Below are 20,945 nucleotides of genomic sequence, written 5' to 3' on the forward strand. Positions count from 1 at the left end.
TATCGTCACTAGCGTTTTCAGTGTGTCTGTTAGTGCGCAGGTGGTGATAGCCATAATACAAATCAGAAGGTGTATGTGCACTAATAGAAGTTTTTAGTATGGTGGTCAGTGGAGGGTTGCAACGCGTATAAAAATAAATACAATGTGAAATGGGAGCAAGTCAAAAAGGGAACTTATCGGATGTGGGAGTCCCGGACGGCGGTAACGTGTTTTCTCCGCAGTTTGGCCGCTACACGTGTTCCATGATTGTCCGTGGAATTGGAGTGCTTGGGCTGACTCCTTGCTCCCTGCGCGCGCACGAGTCCGTGTGTCCTAACTGGGTTCGGTTTCCCTTTATTTTGTTCCCAGTGCGTATACGTGGGCGCGTCGGCACATGAGTGGTTGCTACGCTGACTAGGCGGTGCAGACAATCGGTGTCCGATGTGTCAGCTTAATGCGACGTTTGTGCGTATGAGAAAAAAGACAAGCCTCGCGATCCAGTGAGCGACTGTGAGTTGAACAGTCAAGTATGTAGGTGACTGGGTCGCTACATGGCCTCATCAACCAAGAGTAATTCTCTGAATTGCTGTATGTAACGGGTAGGACATTGTCGGCTTGGGAGAAAGAACAAATTCGCCGAACAATTGTGTACCCATGTTCGATTGGTTTTGACTTTCCAAAGGCTGTAAACAGCGGCCTGGTGATGAGAAGACATCCAGATTGCAAACGAGTAACAAGGGCGTCGCTGATTTAAACGATCTGTACTTCACAGCCAAACCGGCAGTGCGGTTGGTTCATTCACGTTTGGATTGAATTCGGAAACCGCTCAAAGTGTACTTGCAGCAAAAAGAGAATTCCAGAAACAATTGGAGGTTTTTTGGGAGGACTCGGTTCCTCTGGCAGGTTACTTTTTCATATATTCTGCAGGCCTGTTCAGCTTATCTTTCTCTGCTGACAAAAAATCTTGCGTTCTTTTTGTTTTTGTTTAAATATCCGCATGGTTTGAAAAACAACACAGTGACGAACATTAATGCTTTCGGGATCTCGTCATCAGGTCAGTACATCTCTGATGGTTAAAATAGGAGCGACTGTTTAGTGAAAGCAGGCATTGATCAGCTACACTGAGGAACCATTGGTCCAAATTCATTGCTTCGGAAAGACCGAACTTCATGATTGTCATTTTATCGGCAACTTTTAATTAGTGTAAAAACAGCCGATGGCTCATTGGAAAGTTTATGAAGTTTTTTAATTTTTTTTATTGAAGTTTTTAATGCTGCTGTGAGCCCTTCATTCTGGACCACATTCTGAAGCGGATCGTGTCCCTAAGGTGACTTTCAGAGACCAACAAGTAAATGTTTTCACTTGCTTAAGTCCAAACCAGACATTGTACGACCCATGTATTAGCAGTGTTTTCATACCCTCCATGGTCTGTCTTTCGATTTGTGATCACTAATTAGACGACTGACGTCACCTGATGCCTAGCCTACTTCCTTATGTTTTAGTTTTCGGTCACGAATTTCGTCTTCGCTTTATGAGTCACGTGCGCTGTGCACAAATGGCAATTGGCCTGTATCAAAAGACGTGCGACAGTCCCAAATGCTTGTGTGGTGTGCTAACTACATGCACGCAACTGTTGCTCAATAGGGCTCGTGAAAAATGGTAAAAACTCGACTCACACACCAAAAAGAAACAAATACACCTGTACAACATCTAAAACCATGACAGACATGACCATACTTGTTTCAACTAATCCGTACCGCGAACTCCCGGAGAATTTTTGGAGAGGCGATTCCGCACTCTGCGTAAAAACAGATGCGCTTAGTGGGCTATTAGTGTCTACCTCAAAATGTCCACTGACTTTACAAAGCATACGATAAAAAGACTATATTTCGGGAAGATAGACATAACATAGAAAAACAAGCATCACTCGGTCTACCATGATTAAAATGGGTAGCACATATCTGAATAATACGTTAAGGCGAGGCGAGGCGAGGCGAGTATTTCAGGTTGCGCTTATACGAAATAGAAGGCTTAGTCGTCAACACATACATGCTGATGTAATGACGGCTTGTGGTAAAGAAAAGTGCTTTTTGTTTCGACTGGTTTGATGCTCTTTACCCAACGGCTTTATAAGGTGGATGTGATTTACTTGTACGGAACCAGTACAGTGTGCCTTATGTTAGAGCTGCTTACTTCATTATTCTAAGGGCACGGGTTGTTATTGGGGGTTCGCTTTGTATGGATCTGTAGACAGATCAGTGGTTAAGACGTGTAACTGCTGACCGGAGGATCTGTAATTTGAACCCGACCTGTGCATCTCGACTCTCTCTGTCTAATATTGGGCAACCTGGCAGTATCCCAGCCCTCGTGCTTCCTTCGGGTGGCATAAAAGCTGTCACTGAAAGGGTGTTACAGCTGAACGATTCTTACCATCCTTCTGTGTGGACAGCTAAATCGGTCTCTTTCAGAGCGGGTTTTCAAGCATCATAGCTTGGGTTTTTTGTGATCCAGCAGATATTCTGACTAATCGAATCGAATCACAAGCTTCGGTGGCCTGTGATACGCAGCCCCACATATATTACACCTAAGGATCTTTTTTTTAACTTGCCGAGTTTAGTAGAGCGAATCTAGAGGTTGGGAATGCAATATGTGGCAAATTGATCTGAAAAAGCCTACCACAGCTCCAGGCTGTTGCTCATGCTATCTACACTTCAGGGAGGACCTTCACAGGAATGACAACATACCTGTGTGAAGAAACAGTGAATCGGTGTCCTCGTTTTTCCTGCTTTCAGTTTATACCTAACTCGCTTCAGTGATTATTGGGAGTTTGGGTAGCTCGAGTCTTAACAATAGAACAATCAGAACTCCTGTCACATCAAATCCACTCGTTCAGTATATTTCATATCACCTCTACACAGAAGTAGGAGTGCCGAAGCTACTTGCCACTGGCGAAAATATTAGGACGTAAACCAGATGGATTATATGCGTATTTCGCCTAATTTTCTTAAACAAGGAATTAAAGGTAATATGTACGCTTATTCCACACAATGTCTCACGTGTAATTCGATAAGTGATCAAAACTAAATAAAGCCTTTGGAAGTTCACAAACTTGACGTATGTGAGGAAGCTCCCATGCCTACTTCATTGGACTATGCTAACGGATCGTGTGCGGTAATTCATTGTGACTTGCGTCAAGCAGACGCCACACAGAAAAGATAAGAGTTTGTAGTTCGACCGCTGTAATTCGGATATGGACCTAGTTGATTGTGAGCAACAAAGTGGGTGCTCGGGCAAGCAACAGTTCTGTTGTGGCCGGTTTTTGGTTTTGCAAGCAAGAAGTTACATCACAATGCACGCAGCCACAACAGTACGTTAAACCGCGTTTCACACTTATGATATCCTCATGCATAGAAGTGCAGGAATCGCTGAAGCCTTAGCGGAACCTATCTGGGAGTGAGTAGCTGCAGAGCTCAACAGAGAGGTGTGTTTTGTTACATGACGATATCAGTCTATTAAGTAGTCCCATTTGAGAGCGGAACATCACTCGCAAAATTGTGCTCTGACTTAAAATGTCATATGTGTTCAGCCGAAGTCGTGAATTTTACATGCAAATGGACGAAAGTCAGCTTCGTTTTACCAAAGGTTTGGTAGAAAATATATTTGTCACCTGATTAAATGCAGCATTTTCCCAATATAAAATGTAATTTAAGTTTTCATAAAGAAAACTACTCATTAGTTTGCTGAAAACTCATGAACAGCCCACGACCGGTTTCGCCCTTTTTGCGGCTCAGCAGGTAGATGCAGTCCCCGAGTTTACGTCAACCTTATGCTCCACTTGAACCCAAAGTTCAATAATTCCACAACTCATCTTCGTCGGTCAACTAACTTGGGAATTCTCGCAGACTAGGTCATCGTGTGCGTCAACTCAAGAATGAAACAGCACGAGTTGCCTCATTCACCAGTGTTATCAGGATAGTATGACACTCCCGCAACCACTGTGGATGAAGAAATGCAACTTGCCTATCACTCCCTATCTGAATGGTGTTTAGCCACCGCTCCGTATTTCGTTCGTAAGCCCGTAAGCCCCCCTTTCCCTCCTTCACAAAAACAATATGACGCAACCACTACACCCTGATTGGTCCGACATGGCGTATAAAGATACCATCGTAAACTAAGTGCTGATGCCAGTTTTGTTAACAAAGTTCAGGGCACTGGCTATATTCGTCTGAATTGTACCAGCAGACGAAAAGACGGTGAAATTTGTCCAGATTCGGTTGTGATAGCGTGTGTTTTCGTACTCCCTTACCAAGCCTGACTGACTGACTGCCTGACAGAATGAGAGCACTAATTAGTTGATTTGTAAATCCTGACTGACTGACTGCCTGACAGAATGAGTTCACTAATTGGTTTTTTTGTAAATTACTGGGTGCATGAATGAATTGGTGATTAGTTGCACGGCAGTACGGTGTCGCTAAGCCTCAAATAGATCACGGCATCGGAGCACAGAACCAATCACCAGCCAAAACTGACCTCATTATTTCAACCTAGTCCAAACAGTATCGCGTGTATAGCAGATGACGTAAATGCGTATTGCACTGAGTGGATTAATATTTGATCAGAGACACTTTCTGTAGGTCTTGCAATCTTGACTAATGACGTACGAAATCAATAGTCGCTGAGCTCCTATTCTAGTAATCTCACATATTTATGGTCTGTCTGATTCTGGATGTGAGTGCGTGCAATATATGGTTTCGTACAACACTTACTTCAAACACGAGTTTCTTTTACTGGTTTCGCTCAAAACGGCAGAAGCCAGCCGTCTTTATACTGTCCATGATACTAGGGAAGATGATGTCGTAAGCTCCATGAAAATAGGCCCTGCGGTAGCCATAACAGAGCGAAAAGCTTACTTTTCGCTGTGCCGAGAAAGAAAGGGGATCGAATCATGAATGGATGTAAAAACTTAGCTTTCGGCTTTTGAAATCCAGGGAAGAAGCTCCCCATCAGAAGAAACGATCAACATAGTACACGACAACGTCGCTGTTCAATGCATTACGTGGTTTGTTTCACCATATTATGGCTGACTCATAAAAAATTAGACTTTGACCGGTTTGAACGGTAGGTTGATCGACCAGCGCCTGTTCATTCTACCGGGTCAGCTGATCGGCACCTGTGAGAATCACTGGCTGAGGGAAAAAGCCAGTAAAAAATCGAGTTCACTGACACGATCGAGGCTCCATTATTACAACAAAATGACAAAACCGTCTTCAGTAGAAGTACGAAACACGATGGATGTGGATAGGCAGCTCGACAATTCCAGCAGTGCCATCAGCGAACATCAGATGTCTGAGAGCCTACTCCACCTACTTACTTCAGACAGATATGTAGATGAAAAATGCGAGGCGGTTGTCCATTCGTTAGCCGACTTGAATATGTTGACCGGATCACACCGTGGCCCAGCAATACCTTTAAGTTTGTTGGAAGAAAACCCTCGTGTCTGCATCACCTGTGGCGTGGACTTTAAGTCTCGAGCCAGTCTCCATGCTCATTTAATGAGACATCGACACATACTAGGAACCCTTGAACAATTCACCCGACTTCCAAAATACGAGTGCCGTAGCTGTGAAGGTGGAATAAATTGTTCTTCTATGCTCAAACACAAATGTTTCAGCAAACAGCAAGCAGATATCAAGAATCGCATTAAACAGCTCGATAGGGATGGCAGTCCATTAGTATGCATTTTGTGCCGTGGTCGGTTACTACCTTCCAGAGTGCATCTGATTATTCACATCATCGTTGCTCATTCAGTACATCGGGACCCCTACAGATGTGTGTTTTGCCAGGCGAGGTTTAGTTCCGAAAACCTAATGATGCAGGAAGTGCATGCATTCGACTGTCATGCACCAGAACTTTTCATGATTACACGTAAAGCCTGTTACAGAATGATTCGCAACTCGAAAGGTGGTGTGGCGGACGCGTCCGTTCCGTTCACGTGTTTCTACGATGCGGCGAAGTTGGAAGGGGCAGACTTGAGCACTTTGTTTCGACCACGTAATCGGGAGTTACAATCCGATACTGAAGGCCCGCATGTAGAGAAGCCAAGTCAAGTGGGTCCAAAGCGTAGTATATGTACGGCTTCGTTTAATAGCTTAGATGAGTTTACCACGCACTTATGTTGCTTTCATGGAGCTGTTGCACCCGCAAAATTGAATTCCATGGAAGAGGAAGATCCTATTGAAGAAGTTCGACGGAATCAAGCAAGAACAACCCGTGTGCCCGGTCCGACGGTTCGAGAGTTGCTTAAAAATCAAGTGGCTGGGGTTCATGCAGCTAACAAGACCAGTGACGGTGAATTTGGTCCGCCCGGTTTGCAGAAGCCCAGGATGTCCGGCTTTCCCAGAAAACCCAAACGAATAGTGCGAGCTGGACCGACGCTTCATCCACGACGGTGGCCTGCTACGAGCAATTATGGTTCAACACAAACGGGGACTGCGAAACCTCGAGAAATGTGTCGCATATGTCTAGAGTACTTTTCAGACCAGATAAAACTTAGTCAACATATCACGACGTATCATTTGCCAGAGAGCCGAAAGCGGCTGAGGCACTTGGCTGAGAAACAGAAACTTTCTGGCGTATTGAATATTGATTTATTGTGCACCGAATGCTACATAATGTTTCCAGATTCTCTAGCATTGCAAGTGAGTTCGCGTTAGTTACAGTGAGGTTTGATAAGCAAACGGTGGACCTATTGCTTAACGCTTCACTTTTGATACAGAAGTTCAGTCAGACTAAGTGAACAGGTAACAAGGTTAGCGAAATACACTCACTTTTAAACCAGTTTGGTTTTGACGGGAGACTCATCTGGAACCCAGCTGAATTTGTCGTTTATGGTGTTTTTAAGCAGTTGAATGTGCTGCACCAGGCCGCCTCTTGTTTCAGTTGGCACGGGATTCGAGATATCGCGATACGTGTATAGACGTAATACACTGGTCATAAGGTTACTGAAGACCCTTCGACAGCCCAGGTCACAGGTTGACCTATTTTAAGACGAACGGAGATTAAGTGGCAGATTTAATCGACGCTGAACGTTAAATAATTGGTTCTTGCTGATTAGTGCAGATGGGCGGGCTGGGGAAGAATTTTCATCAGGCCAAATTGGGTTTTTTGGCCTTGCGATCCCCCGGCTCAAGGCACTTTGGTTGAATATTATCCTTAGACGTCTGGTAATGTGTTGAAACATTGTTAGCTCAGGTGAGTCTATTGGTTGTTGATCAGGCGGCTGTTGATTTGTTCGCCGAGCTTGGCAACTGACTTGCAAACGTTTCGTCACCTTACGAGGAGACACCGTCAGTGCGAAGTTAGGTGGGTACTTCCTCCCTGTCTGCGTGCGTTTATATAGCATCCAAAGGCTATCTGTTATCTTCTGACGCTATTAGCTACTTGAAGTGTAACGAATTTAGTGGATCTATTGGTCCTTAGATGTCTATCCGTAATGCTTTACTCATAAGGTTGCCGAAAATTCATCAACAACCTACGACCGGTTTCGCCCTTCCTGCGGCTTATCAGGGCTCATCACTAAAACATGAGGCGGCCTGATGCAGCACATTCAGTTGTCTGGAAACATCACGAACGAGAGATTCAGCTGGGTTCCAGTTTAGTCTCTCGAGAAACCAAATTTGTTTGCATATGAGTGTATTTCGCTCCTTAGATGTCGTTTACAACTATTGTTGGTCTGTGTGGATCAGTAGGGTCTAGAACAATTCGCTTGGGGAAATTAGATGAATTTTGGTCGGCGTGGGATTTGTACCTTAGTCTCATGTGGCTTCACTGATAACCATACACATCCACATGTTAGATCTGCTGATCCACGGCTGCTATTCAGACATTTTCCAGTTCTATGCCTTTTATCCCATTCAAGCTAGGATGCGTTGCGATTTCCACCATCTTGACTACTTATCGGTGTGTCCAATGTCCAGCGCGTACCCGGAACTTGATGACTCTTCAAATATGCCTGATATTCGCTCCTTAGATGTCGTTTACAACTATTGTTGGTCTGTGTGGATCAGTAGGGTCTAGAACAATTCGCTTGGGGAAATTAGATGAATTTTGGTCGGCGTGGGATTTGTACCTTAGTCTCATGTGGCTTCACTGATAACCATACACATCCACATGTTAGATCTGCTGATCCACGGCTGCTATTCAGACATTTTCCAGTTCTATGCCTTTTATCCCATTCAAGCTAGGATGCGTTGCGATTTCCACCATCTTGACTACTTATCGGTGTGTCCAATGTCCAGCGCGTACCCGGAACTTGATGACTCTTCAAATATCGCCTGATATTAATCTGTGGTTCTTGGTGGTTTGTTTAGGCGCCATTAATGCCCAGTGGCATCTCATCGGCTGTTCATCCGGTGTAAGCCTCTGTGAAATCATTGCATTTCACTTTATATCTACTATCCATGGTTTTATCTACCAACTAAACCATTGGCGAATGTGAAGTTCTAGAAAGCTGATCCAACTTTCACTGTATTGGCACCCTTCGATTGACCTCAGATATCCCAGTTTTGTACGGAGTCAATTGCCGCTTAATTAAATCTACTGGCCATCCTTTTTCTTAAAATGTCCCTTTTGTATCCGTTTAAAGTACCTTCTTTTCGACTCATTCAGTGCACAGCAATCTTAGTTGCCTGAATATTACTGAAACTATGCAAGAGTATACCGTCTTAAGATGGGCGGATGGGTGATTGGAGATGGCATCATCACCATCAGCATCATAGACGACAGCAACAGTAGATTAGAACACTGGTGTTCACTGCCATACAACCATTTAGTTTATTTGAATAAAGCTTTAGAATGGAAAGAAGAAAAAAAGTAAGGCAAGGGGACCGAGGGCTTACCCACAACAATCAGCATATGTCACAAGCACTCTCAGACTATCGGGATAGAGACTAACAGCATCATCGCTATCGAAACCGGTTAGCCGCCTTATGGGCCATTATATCCAGCCAAGCGCAGGGAGGGTCAAGTGGACCCTACCCAATGTCCATAGCACCCAAAATTTCCGTAACTTCCCTCATTCACTTCTTCTATGTCAAACTTGGTCCCGCTCTAGGTTTCCGCCACTCCGGTTTAGACACGGAAAACAAAGTCCAACCCAAGAAGCGATAACTCAGCATACGTAACTCATGGACCAGCCACCTTAGCATGCATTGCTGGATGCACTCTTTGAGTGAAGAACCATCCGCTTCATTGAGAACCCGTATGGGCACCAGTCGCGGTTGGCAGCCTAGGTAATACCTCCTTGCAAGTAAGGTAATAATCATAATTAATAAGGATAGCATTCATACCAAAGTGATTTTGATCTGTACAGCAGAGAATAAGTTATGTTATGGCCATGCAAAGAGTGTCAGAGAATAGTTGCAGCGAAATCGCTTGGAATTCGGACGTTGACTGGAGATCATATTGGACTGTATTTATGTCTAACTTCATACCAAACTGTCAGCAGTCGTTGTAACCCATGCTATGTCGAGGCAGACAAATCAGAATAGATTTTCCAATCGAATGTCAAGAAGATGTGCAGCAAGTTCGGTATTTTCCGAGGGCAGCCAAAATCATGAGCATACATCTGTTGCAATAAAACTGTCGCTCTCAGAGGACAGTACACAGTGAGGTTACAAGAACACTAATACATATCCTGTTCTAAATGTCTGTTCTTTTCCGAATTGTGCCGTACTCACGATCTCACCAACCGTAGTTCACAACGAAACCGAATCCTTAATGAGTATCGACTCACCCGTCCTGGACTCCTCTTCCTATGTCGTTTGAAAATGAAGGGCAAAGGTTTGTTCACTAACCGATGTGACAGAGGTGCCTATTGAGTTCCAGGTGTTCGCTGTCCTTCGGAATTTTCAATGAGTACTGGAAACTGAGTTGACAATTATCCTGGGGCATTTTGGTGACCACCCCTTCGGAACTGCTAACAGGTTCTGACCTGCTCCGGATCTTAAGCACTTGTGAGGTCATGGGGCGTGACAACCAAGCTGGGCCCTGTCCAGGTCATACAGGCTTTCATCACATTTTTGTTCTCTGAAGACTCTTAGGGCATCTCCACACATACAGAAGACCTATAGCTGTCGCCGCCATAAAATTATTCGGTTGTAGAGCATTGTGGCGATGCCGAAGAGTTCGATCGTATTTCTTCACCTTTCTCTAATTCCGAAACCATTGGATCTACGACGAACAGTTTCCCGTATGTCAACATGGGAGCCCGGAATTCATTGAGGATGAAGTGGAAACTACTGGGCGTTTTGTGTGACGTAATATTAGCTGGTTGGTCGGAGGAATAAGACAAAGTTTCGGCCACCAAGGATGGTCTTTATCAAGATCTAACTAAATGACATTAACCAACCGTTACATGAGTCAACTCCGTCGCGAGCTCGCCATTTCATCTGCTGTTTGATTGACAGATTGGACGTGGGCATGCGCAGAAGCCACTGAAGCCGAGATCGTCACCATGCTATGCATCTGTTTGACATTCTGATTGAGACGCGCCACATAGCAGGTATGTGCTATCCGTTGTTCCGATTCATGCAGCTGCACCGGGTGTGAATGGGTACCACCCGGGCGTGGCATCGTTGTGCTTATGCCGACAGGCCTAACTGAGTGACTCTGGATTGTTCAAACTGAGCGATATGGTTTTCTCATACGGCGTGCAGAGCGGTGGTTGAAACTTTTTAAACCTGGTGACCATGCGCGTCATTTTCCCACTGGCTTCCTCTACATATATCAGAATGCAATCTGTGAATCAACTCCTGTAGACTCAGTGCTTGCTCATCCGGTGGTTAGTGGCCATTAGGTCCACTGGATGTCTGTCTATGGTATTGCCTATTGTAATTGCGATTAGAATCAATTGAAAGCCGTGGCAATTTGTTCGGAGGTCCTCCCCTGGTACAGTGGCTGGACGGTTGTGTGGTAGGTTCGGTTGTCTGGTGCTTGCCTCACTGCACCAGAAATAAGGTGGAGCGATCGTTTCATTCGAGTATCTCTTTGATTCTGCTTACCCCTATGCATCAGAGCAGGCTCCTACTCACCACCGGTTGTACCAAGAGTGCTTTCATACCCACTGGTTGAGACGCCTGGAAATCCAAACAACAAACAGAAAGGATTGGCTGGCGATGAGTTTTGAACCTTGAAAACGGCAAATTTCTGGTGGTGTCTAACTATTGGTAGCTAGGGTGGGTTATAGTTGGCTGTTGAACAGGTGGCGGTTGATCTGTTCGATGAGCTTGGCAAGTGTCCTGCAAACATTTCGCCAACATGCACCGTTGGGTGGTCGATTCCTCCACTTCTGCTTGCATTTATGACTTGCTAAAGCATAGTTCGTAACATGTACTGAATCTAACTTGACCTCGTGATAATCCCCCCATTCATTTGCTTACTCCACCCGTGGACTTTTGATCTCCACAGATAAGCAAGAGCCTATCTGTTCCAGCTTATCTGCACCAGCCATTCATGTTGCGGCAAAGGCCGTTTCATCCGACAATGGCATCTTATCATGCGTTTGTGTGTGTAAAGGTGTGCAGCTGACCTTACCTATGCGTGTTCGGGCCCCGTTCACTGAGCCTGTCCTGACCTGTTCAGTCATCATTTCCATGTGATCGCACCGGCAATCAGAATCACGAGACTGGCCTTGAGAGTGGCGACCACAACCCACACCACCGCTCGCTGCTGTTTGGTGTGCGGGCCTTGACACTGCGCTGTGCCGGTCAGTGACAGATTTACGCACTTGCTGACGCCACGAACATGGACAATTGAGGTTTCTTGTATAAATTCACCCACCTTTGTGTAATTAGTGCCGTAAACTTTCGAACCCAATTGTTCGTTTTGATATTCGAGTTCTGTCAAATCTACGCGTGACTCAAGGTTCCGTATCGGGAACCTAAGCAACGTGATTAGAATGTACACAAACAAACAGAAGTGGAGGAATAGGCTACCCGACGGCGCCCTGGAGATGTACTCGTGCATGGTGACGAAAGGCTTGCAAGCCAACTGCAAAGATAAGAGAACCGATCGATAGCCACCTAGTTACCAGCCCCCTCAAGGCTGCAGTGGCACAACGTGAAACCTGGTTGTGATGTTTACGATCGTGTTTGCATTTACTCATTCGGATAGCAGTATTGTTAACAAAGTAAGCAGTGGGACTTTGCAAGCTCAGTGGTTTTTTATTCTGGTCAGGCTCCTATGGCACAACGATTACCCCCAAAGGTTTCGAAATCTTTGGCCGTAACTAAGGGGAACATCCCACAACACTCATTTCGACTGTATTCACTTCCACTACGTATTGTCAAGCTTTGGCCTGTTTTCCACAAAAACTGTCAACGAGGAAAACAAAGCTTTCTTCGCTGAAAGTTAGTTCCAAGTATCAGGGGAATGTCCATTTGCTCTAGCGATTCTGTCTTGTCACTAATTACTTGTTCACGTAGCACCTAAATGTAGACAGACTGCAGTCAGATAAAGGTTATTGTACCACGAAAACGGTGTTCGGATGCTTAAAAAGACGATACGAGTAAGCAGTATTTCGAGCAAAGGTCTAATTCAGGTAAAATCTCTTCTATTAACGTGAGACCTTGAGGATGTGAGTAAAACTTTTGTCAGGGAACACCTGCACGCAGGCCTCGAAACGTCTCAAACCTGAAATAAATGGCGATTCTGAAATACCAACTGATTTCAAAGTGATTTTTGGGTACTCACTGGGGGCAGCAAAGAACCGCTGTTGGTGCAAGCCGGACAACCAATCGATACCCGTAACATTCTTCTGTCGAGGACATTTCTAAAACTGACTTGTCCAGTGTAAGGTGGACTAAAATGGAGCGAACCAGAATAGCTCGATGCTGTGATGTAAGCCAACACACTGAACACAGCGGAAAGTCTTCTCTAGTTTCTGAAAAAAGGTATTGTGATAAGAAGAAAGTCACTTGTAGGGTAGGAAAATAGACAAAGAGGACAGCCTACAAGTTAGACAGGAAGTGTCATGAAAACGGAACGTTCAGTGAGCACAAAAGATGAAAAAAAAACAGTCGAAAAGTTTGTTGTTACTCCGTTCACTGTTGAGGAGGATGTCGGTAGTTCAACTTGCGTTGGTAGGCAGCAGTTTGCGCCTTTGGCTCAGCACCATGGCTGCAGGCTTTTTGTCCAGGCGACATAATCACTGTGTCGTTGTAGAGCGTAGTGGAGCACTGCATCAGTGGTTGTGCCAAGCTTCACTACGCGCCATGCGACGGCGCACTGATGGCGTCATTTCGAATAAAGTATTTGCAACCAAACTGTTCTGTTAAGGGAACAAACAAACGACGACTGGGCTTACCCATACAGCCATTTTGCACCCACTTAACTACATGTTGTAACTCTGACAGTATTTGCGCAGTTACAGATGTAACCTTCTGTTTTATGCGTTGTTGTGTCGTTCGAGTACGTTCATGATGAAATCGACTATAGTGTTTTATTTATAGGATATTTTTGCGCAAATTATATGTTCAGCTTAGACACATCACCATGTCAGAGGCGCCAGTGCAATTTCGCCCCATAACAACTGGGGCATATCCTCATCATAAGGCTACTCATCATAACGGAGACCTGTAGCGGACTAGGACCTTATCAGCGTGTTCGGATAAATTAACAAGCAAAGTAACCAATACAAAATCACAAAATCACAATAGGAAAAGAATGAGTAGTCAAATGGGGACTCACGTCCACTACACCGATCCAAATGCAGTAACTGGCTGTGAAATGATATATTCACTTATCGAAATTTCCCGCAGATGGTTCCGCGTGAGTGATATATTCCACGGTAGGAAAGTTATACACGGCTAAAAATGTCACAGGGATTTACTGTGACGTTCAACAGTTGACACAAACATAGAGGTCTAGTCCCACTGTTTCAGCAGTCAACAAACAGTTCAACGGAGCGTAAATACACCCTTTCAGCAAGAAGTGAGCAGGTTGCACCGGAAAATTGTGTATTCATAACATTAAAACAAACGTCATGATACAATATGTACGACAGTTACAAAGTGTGGTTTAAGTTCAAGAAAAAATGATAACTTTAACAACGGATTACAGACACTACAGACCCTATTTTGCGTTAGTTTGTTTGCTAAGGCTTTTCTTCAATTTTGATCCTGATTCTAGCAGCACTCATTCGATTTCCATCATACATCCTTACCTCGGATACATATTGTCATGTTCACTGCAGCGCTTGCCAAACAGAGCGTCTAGGGAGAGAGAAAAGCTTCTGGAAGAACGTGCGTTCTTGACGAATTGAGAGTGACGGGAGCACTTCTGCAGGAATAGCATGTTTGGTCCACTAGAAGTTAGAATAGAAAACAGAAAATGAAAAGATTTCAGTAAATTTTCATGCAGGGGTTTACCTAAATGTACTCTCTCCAACTCACTGTTCATTCGTGCATTCTGTGGACCGCAAGGCATGTGATTTGCGTGTCTAATTGATTAGTTCTACAAGGATGTAACACATCAAGCTGGTAATTAAGTAGGCTGGGAATTAGACTCATGCTTTTGTATTTTTAAACTAGTATGGAACTTCACTGTTCCACTTGACGTGCCAGTGAATCTGATTTCCCCAAGCGGTTATCGACGTTAGTTGAACTTGCTGGATAGTACTCATTCTTACGCTCATTCGTAACGGTTCCGATCATGGCGAAAGGATTCAATGAAGCGATTTTCAGAGAGTAAGGAGGGTGAAAGCGGCTAAAGAAGTATTGGAACATGTCAGGAGACTGCGATAGTTTAAAGGTATTAAATCGCGTGAGACCTTCCGCCCATTGATTGACTCAAAACAAGTGAAGCGACAAATGTTTAGTTATTTTGGAGTGCTTCAAAATGTATTGCTCTGTGTAACATTAATTATCTCGATTCTGTTAAATTGGCAGGATAGCTACCTCATTACAACGGACCCCCTTGCCCGTAAGGAAGAATTATCTGTCAGTTTGAGGCAGTTGTCGAAAGGTGATCAACTGAAATCTTCTGTGGATGATAGAACATCAACCGTTCCTCACCATTTTTGCTTGATTAAGACTACGCAAACCATACGACCCCACAGATTCTTTATAGCCACATGTGGTCTTACTTTCCCAAGAAAAAACACTGTTTTGATCGGTCACGATAGTGTACGCGTCTTAGCGAGTGCATTGCACACATTTTAACTGTTATAGCAACATTTCTTACGTCGCTGAACATGTTGAATTTTCTCTGTCACAACCGCCACCGTCCGGCGTGCCTGCTGTGCTCGGATTCTGACGCGTCGTTCGGTTAGACTTTTGATCATATCTGTTGAAGTATATTTCTTGTTACAGACCGGCCTAGTGTTGAACCTTAAGACCTAGACCAATTGTGATTAATCTGATGGCAAGCTTAGTCTAGACCCAAGGCATAAAGATAGTGGAGAACGTCTTGTACAACTTTGTGCTGATCAACAGACGCATCCCAATGGCACTAGATCCAGACACCGTGAACGTCACTGCGTTACGCCCTTGTATGGTTTGAAGTTACACTGAATTCATCTCGCTGATCTAAGAATCATGCTTCAGATTTATCAGTCAATATCTCAATATCTCAATATGACCCTTTGAGAGACTTTAATTGTAAGTTGGAAAGGATAACAATTGCCATACAATGGACTATCCCGTGATAATGCCACCCTCGCTTACCTCCGGTTTTCCGGAGGTTGTAGGGGCGGGGTAAGATCTGAATGCGATAGGGGGTAAACTACGCCGGAGTGAAACCTCAGGCGACCGAATGACTCCATTGCAGCACAGTAAAGACTAACTCGGGTTCAAAATAAACACAAATGATACTGAATTCTCATCAGGACATTCGGTGAAGCCACATTCAACAGTCTGTCTGCAACCGAGTTGAACAAGGGCAAGTTAACCAGCTTGAGTGGGATATAATTCTACCTGCATAGCAGCGACTGTGTCCTACATTATCAGTACTGTCCTTAATAATATTCAGAATTAGAAGATCCGGCTGCAACGCCCGCCTAACTGCCATGTTATCCGAAGGAAACAGAGGGGCCGGGATACTGCCAGATTGCCAAGGTGAAGTCGAGATGTAGAGGTCGAGTTCGAACTACGGACCTTCTGTTCAGTAAATACGCTCTTTGCCCACTGATCCATGTCGCCGACAAGGTTTACACGGGTGTGTTTACAAGTAAGCTTGTATGGCAGAAAAGTCACCGCAGTTCCTCGAGTTTTAAAGCATGATTTAGGTTTATCTAATTTGCATAGACTGTAACAAAATGTAATCGTTTTTCGAACTGTAAGTAGAGAAGACAGTACTTCAATTCAAACAAAATTCTAGTTTTGTTTCTACAGTAAAAATCACTATCTGGTTGGTGTGAGTGTGAATATTTTTAAAAATGTTTAAAAAAAATCTGATTGACATAGTCTTGGGACTGGGAAAAATCGCTTACTTTGTTCCCTCATTCTCAGATTCACATGATGGTCTCCCACGCTAGCAAAGACTGGCGTCACTGTGGACTATGCAAATATGAGTTTTATTCTGACAACGGAGGAACACCGAACCATTTGCGATTGGTCACATTCAGTTCGGACCACGAAGCTTTTACAAAACCCAAAATACCCGGGAATCCGCTATTGAGTGAAGGTGGGAGCTCTATCGACGCATGGCCACTTCCAGCGGAATTAATGTGGCGTATAATCATGACGCATGAGACAAGACATCGGGAACGTCTGTTCCAACCAAGACCCGTTCCTTATTTACCTTTGGTATTACTGGATCAGCTGATCAATGGCAAGGCTATTCAAGCAACCATAGCAGCAAACTGGCTGGTAAGAAAAGCACAGGAAGAAATGGAAGGTATCCATTCAACAGATGAACCACTTTCCAACGTCCCAGATTTGATTACTACTGAAGAAGCCTTTTCTGATAATCCGAATAAAGCTAAGCTACCAAGTACTGCTGAGACCGAGGTCGAGGAGGCTAAAACAGCGCTGATCAGCGTGTTGCGTCAGAACGATGATGAATTAGAGGACGAAACCTCGGACCGGGGTGGCCAGGTTTCTCGAGCATCCAGTATACGACTGTCCACAATTGGCACGTTACCGGGAAGCAAGCTGCCATTGTGGCTCATTCGCAAGTTTACCGAGATTGGAGAAACGAATGCTGCTAAACAGGTGGAATTAGACTTTGCTGAAAATCTGTGACATACATACACTACAGTCCGGCTCGAATCAATCGAATCACAGCTGTTATGCACCGAACACTTTAGCAAAGCATGACATCACACTCCGTCTGCTCCGTCTAGACATCGAATGGACCAGACGAAACAATACTTTACGGCTGTTATAACAACAAAAAACTCCACCTAGCTGAAAGGAACTTCAAAATATATTTACATGGCCAGTACATCGGACGTTTTTCGTTATGTGTGGATGGGACTTGTTGGCTGAACCATACATGTGGTAAACCCACTTTGTCGAACAGTTTTACGGTTAGTCGTATTTTCCAATATATTCAAGATACAATTCAAATTCTATGTGCGTAAACGTCAGAAATGACAGGTCGTACGAAATTAGTGTGGAACGAAAAAAAACCGGCAAGTAAAAGGTTAGACGCAAAATATTACTGCTCTCAGTTAGTACGCAGATTGGCAGTCGCATATTCTGTCGAATTCCTCAGCTTAACACAGAAGTGAGCCTATTGAAAGTCAGTTGGTACGACTTTGTGCAACTGCCCACATGCACACCAACGCCCGACTGAAAAAAGCAGAAACTCTGTTTGCCGAGTTTGGCAGTTGGCGAACAGACCAATAACCAAGCAGCGCATTCGAGCTATCTAACCTCCGCAAAACTGCCAGCTTTGGGGGACATAGGCTAAAAAAAGAGAAAGGTGCATCGAATAACAATTAATTGTTATCTCATGATCTGTTTTCAATACAGATATGACATTAATAGCTCTTAATCCGAAACGTGCGCAGACCTTGTTGAATGGTAATCCACCGAGAAGTCCTGGTCTTCTGCTCAATTCAACGCTACCGCAGCTTGGAAAACCCAAATTCTCTTTTCGCCTGCCACTACCCCAATCAGTCCAGCAACTTAATCACTCTTCACAGCACCTTACTGTTTGGGGATTGCAACTGCAGAACATGAGAAAAAGCCCCACTTGGAACACTCACGCTTCTCACAGTACACGTGACTCCTGCGAATCAACAGCAATCAAAGATTAATTTTCCTATTTGTCTGACTACTAATGAGTACCGTGACTTGTGCTTGTTTGTCATTACCCCGTCTCCCAGTTTCTTTGCTCCCTGCTTAGGGTTCGCTAACGCTCTAGTTACCATTTCTGGAGTTTTGTCCCTGTCCGTCCTCACTTACAGTTTCGAGTGTCTGCTCCGACGGAAAGACAGGTGGCTCAGGGATCGAATTAGGACTCCTCGGGTGTAGTGCTTTTCTTACATTCTTTTCCTTAGTACAAGAAGTTCCCACAGATGCAAAGTACTTTTTGGCAGTGTATAAACCTGTTGGCTCAGGTACTTTTACTGATGGACGACCAAAGTATTTCGTTCCAGCAACTTCCCCGATCACTGTGTAGTTATTCCAGTTTTTTTTATTGGAAAGCCCGGTACATTTCACACAAAATTTGTATCTAAAATCAGCGAGGTAGTTATCTGTTGGAGTTAGAATGTAGAGACAAGAGGTTGGTTACAGTCGAATTATGCCGAGGGCCTTGGGTAGAAAGCATCCCATCACATCACGTCTCATAACATTCCTTTGATTCTACTGAAATTATAAAATGCACACGTAAGCACGAAAATGAACGGTTTACATCTTCTGGCCCTAATCGACCACCAAAAATGTGAGTGTCTTTGTTTCTTTTTCAACTGATTTGTATCCATTTCAAACCTTTTCGTGGAAAAGGAAAACAGGTCGAGGAAGCCGTACATGCGGCTAGTTGCTGGAGAAAAGTTAAACTGGGTTTAAACCTGACGTAGTAGTTGAATCGTGGCTTATGTCGAGATGTCTTATTGAACTCGTCCTATCTGGCAAGTCCTTGTTCTTCCGATAGCAGTGTCTAAGTGGAGAAGCCCGCGATTTCTGTCAACTATATGGAAATTCCAAGTTACTGCTGATTCCAAATTGATGTGCATGCGTCTACTTGAAACACGTTCATGGAAGTTCCCTTCAGAAGATCAATTTTCAGCCACGAGGTAACATCGTGCAAACTATTTCTGTTCCTGTCCTTGGGGGGATCCACGCGTTCCTACGAGAACCAAGAGTCATTTTACTACTGGCATCAACTTTGAGTCCAAGAAAGTGCAGAGACGTGCTCTACCGCATATAATCTTTGCGTGCACCAACAACCATTGTTTCTCTCAGGAAGGTCAGATTCCTGAAATCAACTTCTGAACGCCCGGAACCTACTGCTCCACCAAAAGCTCAACTGGAAAGCCGACAAGCATCCAGGCCAGTCAATCATTCGATCAATTCAGTAAAACCTGATGAGTGTTCTCTGCGCCACAGAAGCACGACCGAATGTGATCAGCGTTCAGGCTTTTCACAGAGGCACGATCGATGTTGATGGGTGATCACTAACGCCTATCAGACAGCCTGGATCAATGTCAGAAAGTCCCCTTTAAATAGCGTGGGGCCGTTGTAGCTTTTGTATTCGTTCTCGCTCTCTCGCTCACTCGCTTGTTCGGAATATAGCTGTTGTGTTCCCTTCTGTGAGTCTTTTCTCTCCGACACTAGGCACTGGAGCGGGTCAGCAGCAGATACCTCAGATTGACGAATCAACAGATATAACAGTTTATGCCTTGTAAAAAACAGCCTCGCGGACCTCTGGAGTTATTACTTCCTTGGACGTACTGTGGGAGACTTCAACATCAGGGAAGTACTTCAATTCTCATTCAGACCACTAAGTCACAAACAGGTCTATCTACATTTTCAACGTGTTGAATTTGAAGATATCGTGGAGTTTCAAGATGCTTCTGATTCTCTTCACCGGTCTGTCCTCCTTAATACACTTGCTCAGTGAGGAATTCGTCAGACGTTTGTGAACCTAATAAATTCTTTGCACTCCTAGACCACCGGGCGTGACTGCACACGAAAAGCTTTCTAAAATTCTTTGTGTATAAGGTGCTGTCATCTTCGAAGAGGAGAAGGCACAGGTGTGCTTTTTATGAATTAACCAAATTCATCACTTCTTTGTATGAGCGAAACTGAAGGTCATGTTTCTGAACATGCAATCTCTGAACATGTCACCTCCTATCCAAGGAAAGGCACTTGAAGTTTTGAAACGTTTTACGTATTTTGAAAGTTTTATAAAGTCCAATTGTGGTTTGACGGATGAAGTTACTGCACGAGACTCTGAGGCTCGGATCACGTTTGCTGATTTGAGACACCTGTGGCTGCACCAGGCTGATTTGTGGCGGATAACGCTAGCAAATACCAGTTCAAAGTAGTTAAATCAAGTGAGTAAAAATAGGCGAGATCATACAACTCACAGTTCGTTGGTACAGTTAGTTATTACCACCACAATAAATCCAAATCCATCTCCTTCCTGGAATCTTCCTCAATATATTCCTAGATACTTTCTATCCCGTCGTAGTCTGAAAGATAAATCACCGCTCGTCAATTCACTGACAGCGTAACTCGACACGGCAAGTAGGGAACACGCCTTTCACGAAGTACAGAATTTGTATTGTTGGTATGCATCCATATTTGTTTGCTTTCATTTAAATAAGGAAGAGAAGAGGAATGCGCTGAGATTTAGTGAGAGATAGAAAGTGGTACAATTTGAGTAATGCTAAGTTACAAAGAAAGTACTGATGTACAATGGTCAGAAGGATCACCACAGAACTCCCCCCTAGAGCGTTGCATAAACAAAATAAACGCTTGACAAGGAACGCTACTAAGATATGTAATTGTGCA

At 44.2% G+C, this 20,945-nt stretch overlaps 1 protein-coding gene across 1 annotated transcript; it reads left to right on the forward strand.

The window, feature by feature from the left end:
• Positions 1-5,138: 5,138 nt before the first annotated feature.
• Positions 5,139-17,403, forward strand: T265_15383 (hypothetical protein; the record flags this gene model as incomplete). Its single annotated transcript, XM_009177849.1, has 2 exons — positions 5,139-6,677; positions 16,485-17,403. Coding segments are annotated over 2 exons (2,274 nt in total), but the record flags the coding sequence as incomplete, so codon positions are not given.
• Positions 17,404-20,945: the final 3,542 nt, after the last annotated feature.

This window comes from Opisthorchis viverrini, assembly GCF_000715545.1.
Source record: "Opisthorchis viverrini unplaced genomic scaffold opera_v5_462, whole genome shotgun sequence".
NCBI lineage: Eukaryota > Metazoa > Platyhelminthes > Trematoda > Opisthorchiida > Opisthorchiidae > Opisthorchis > Opisthorchis viverrini.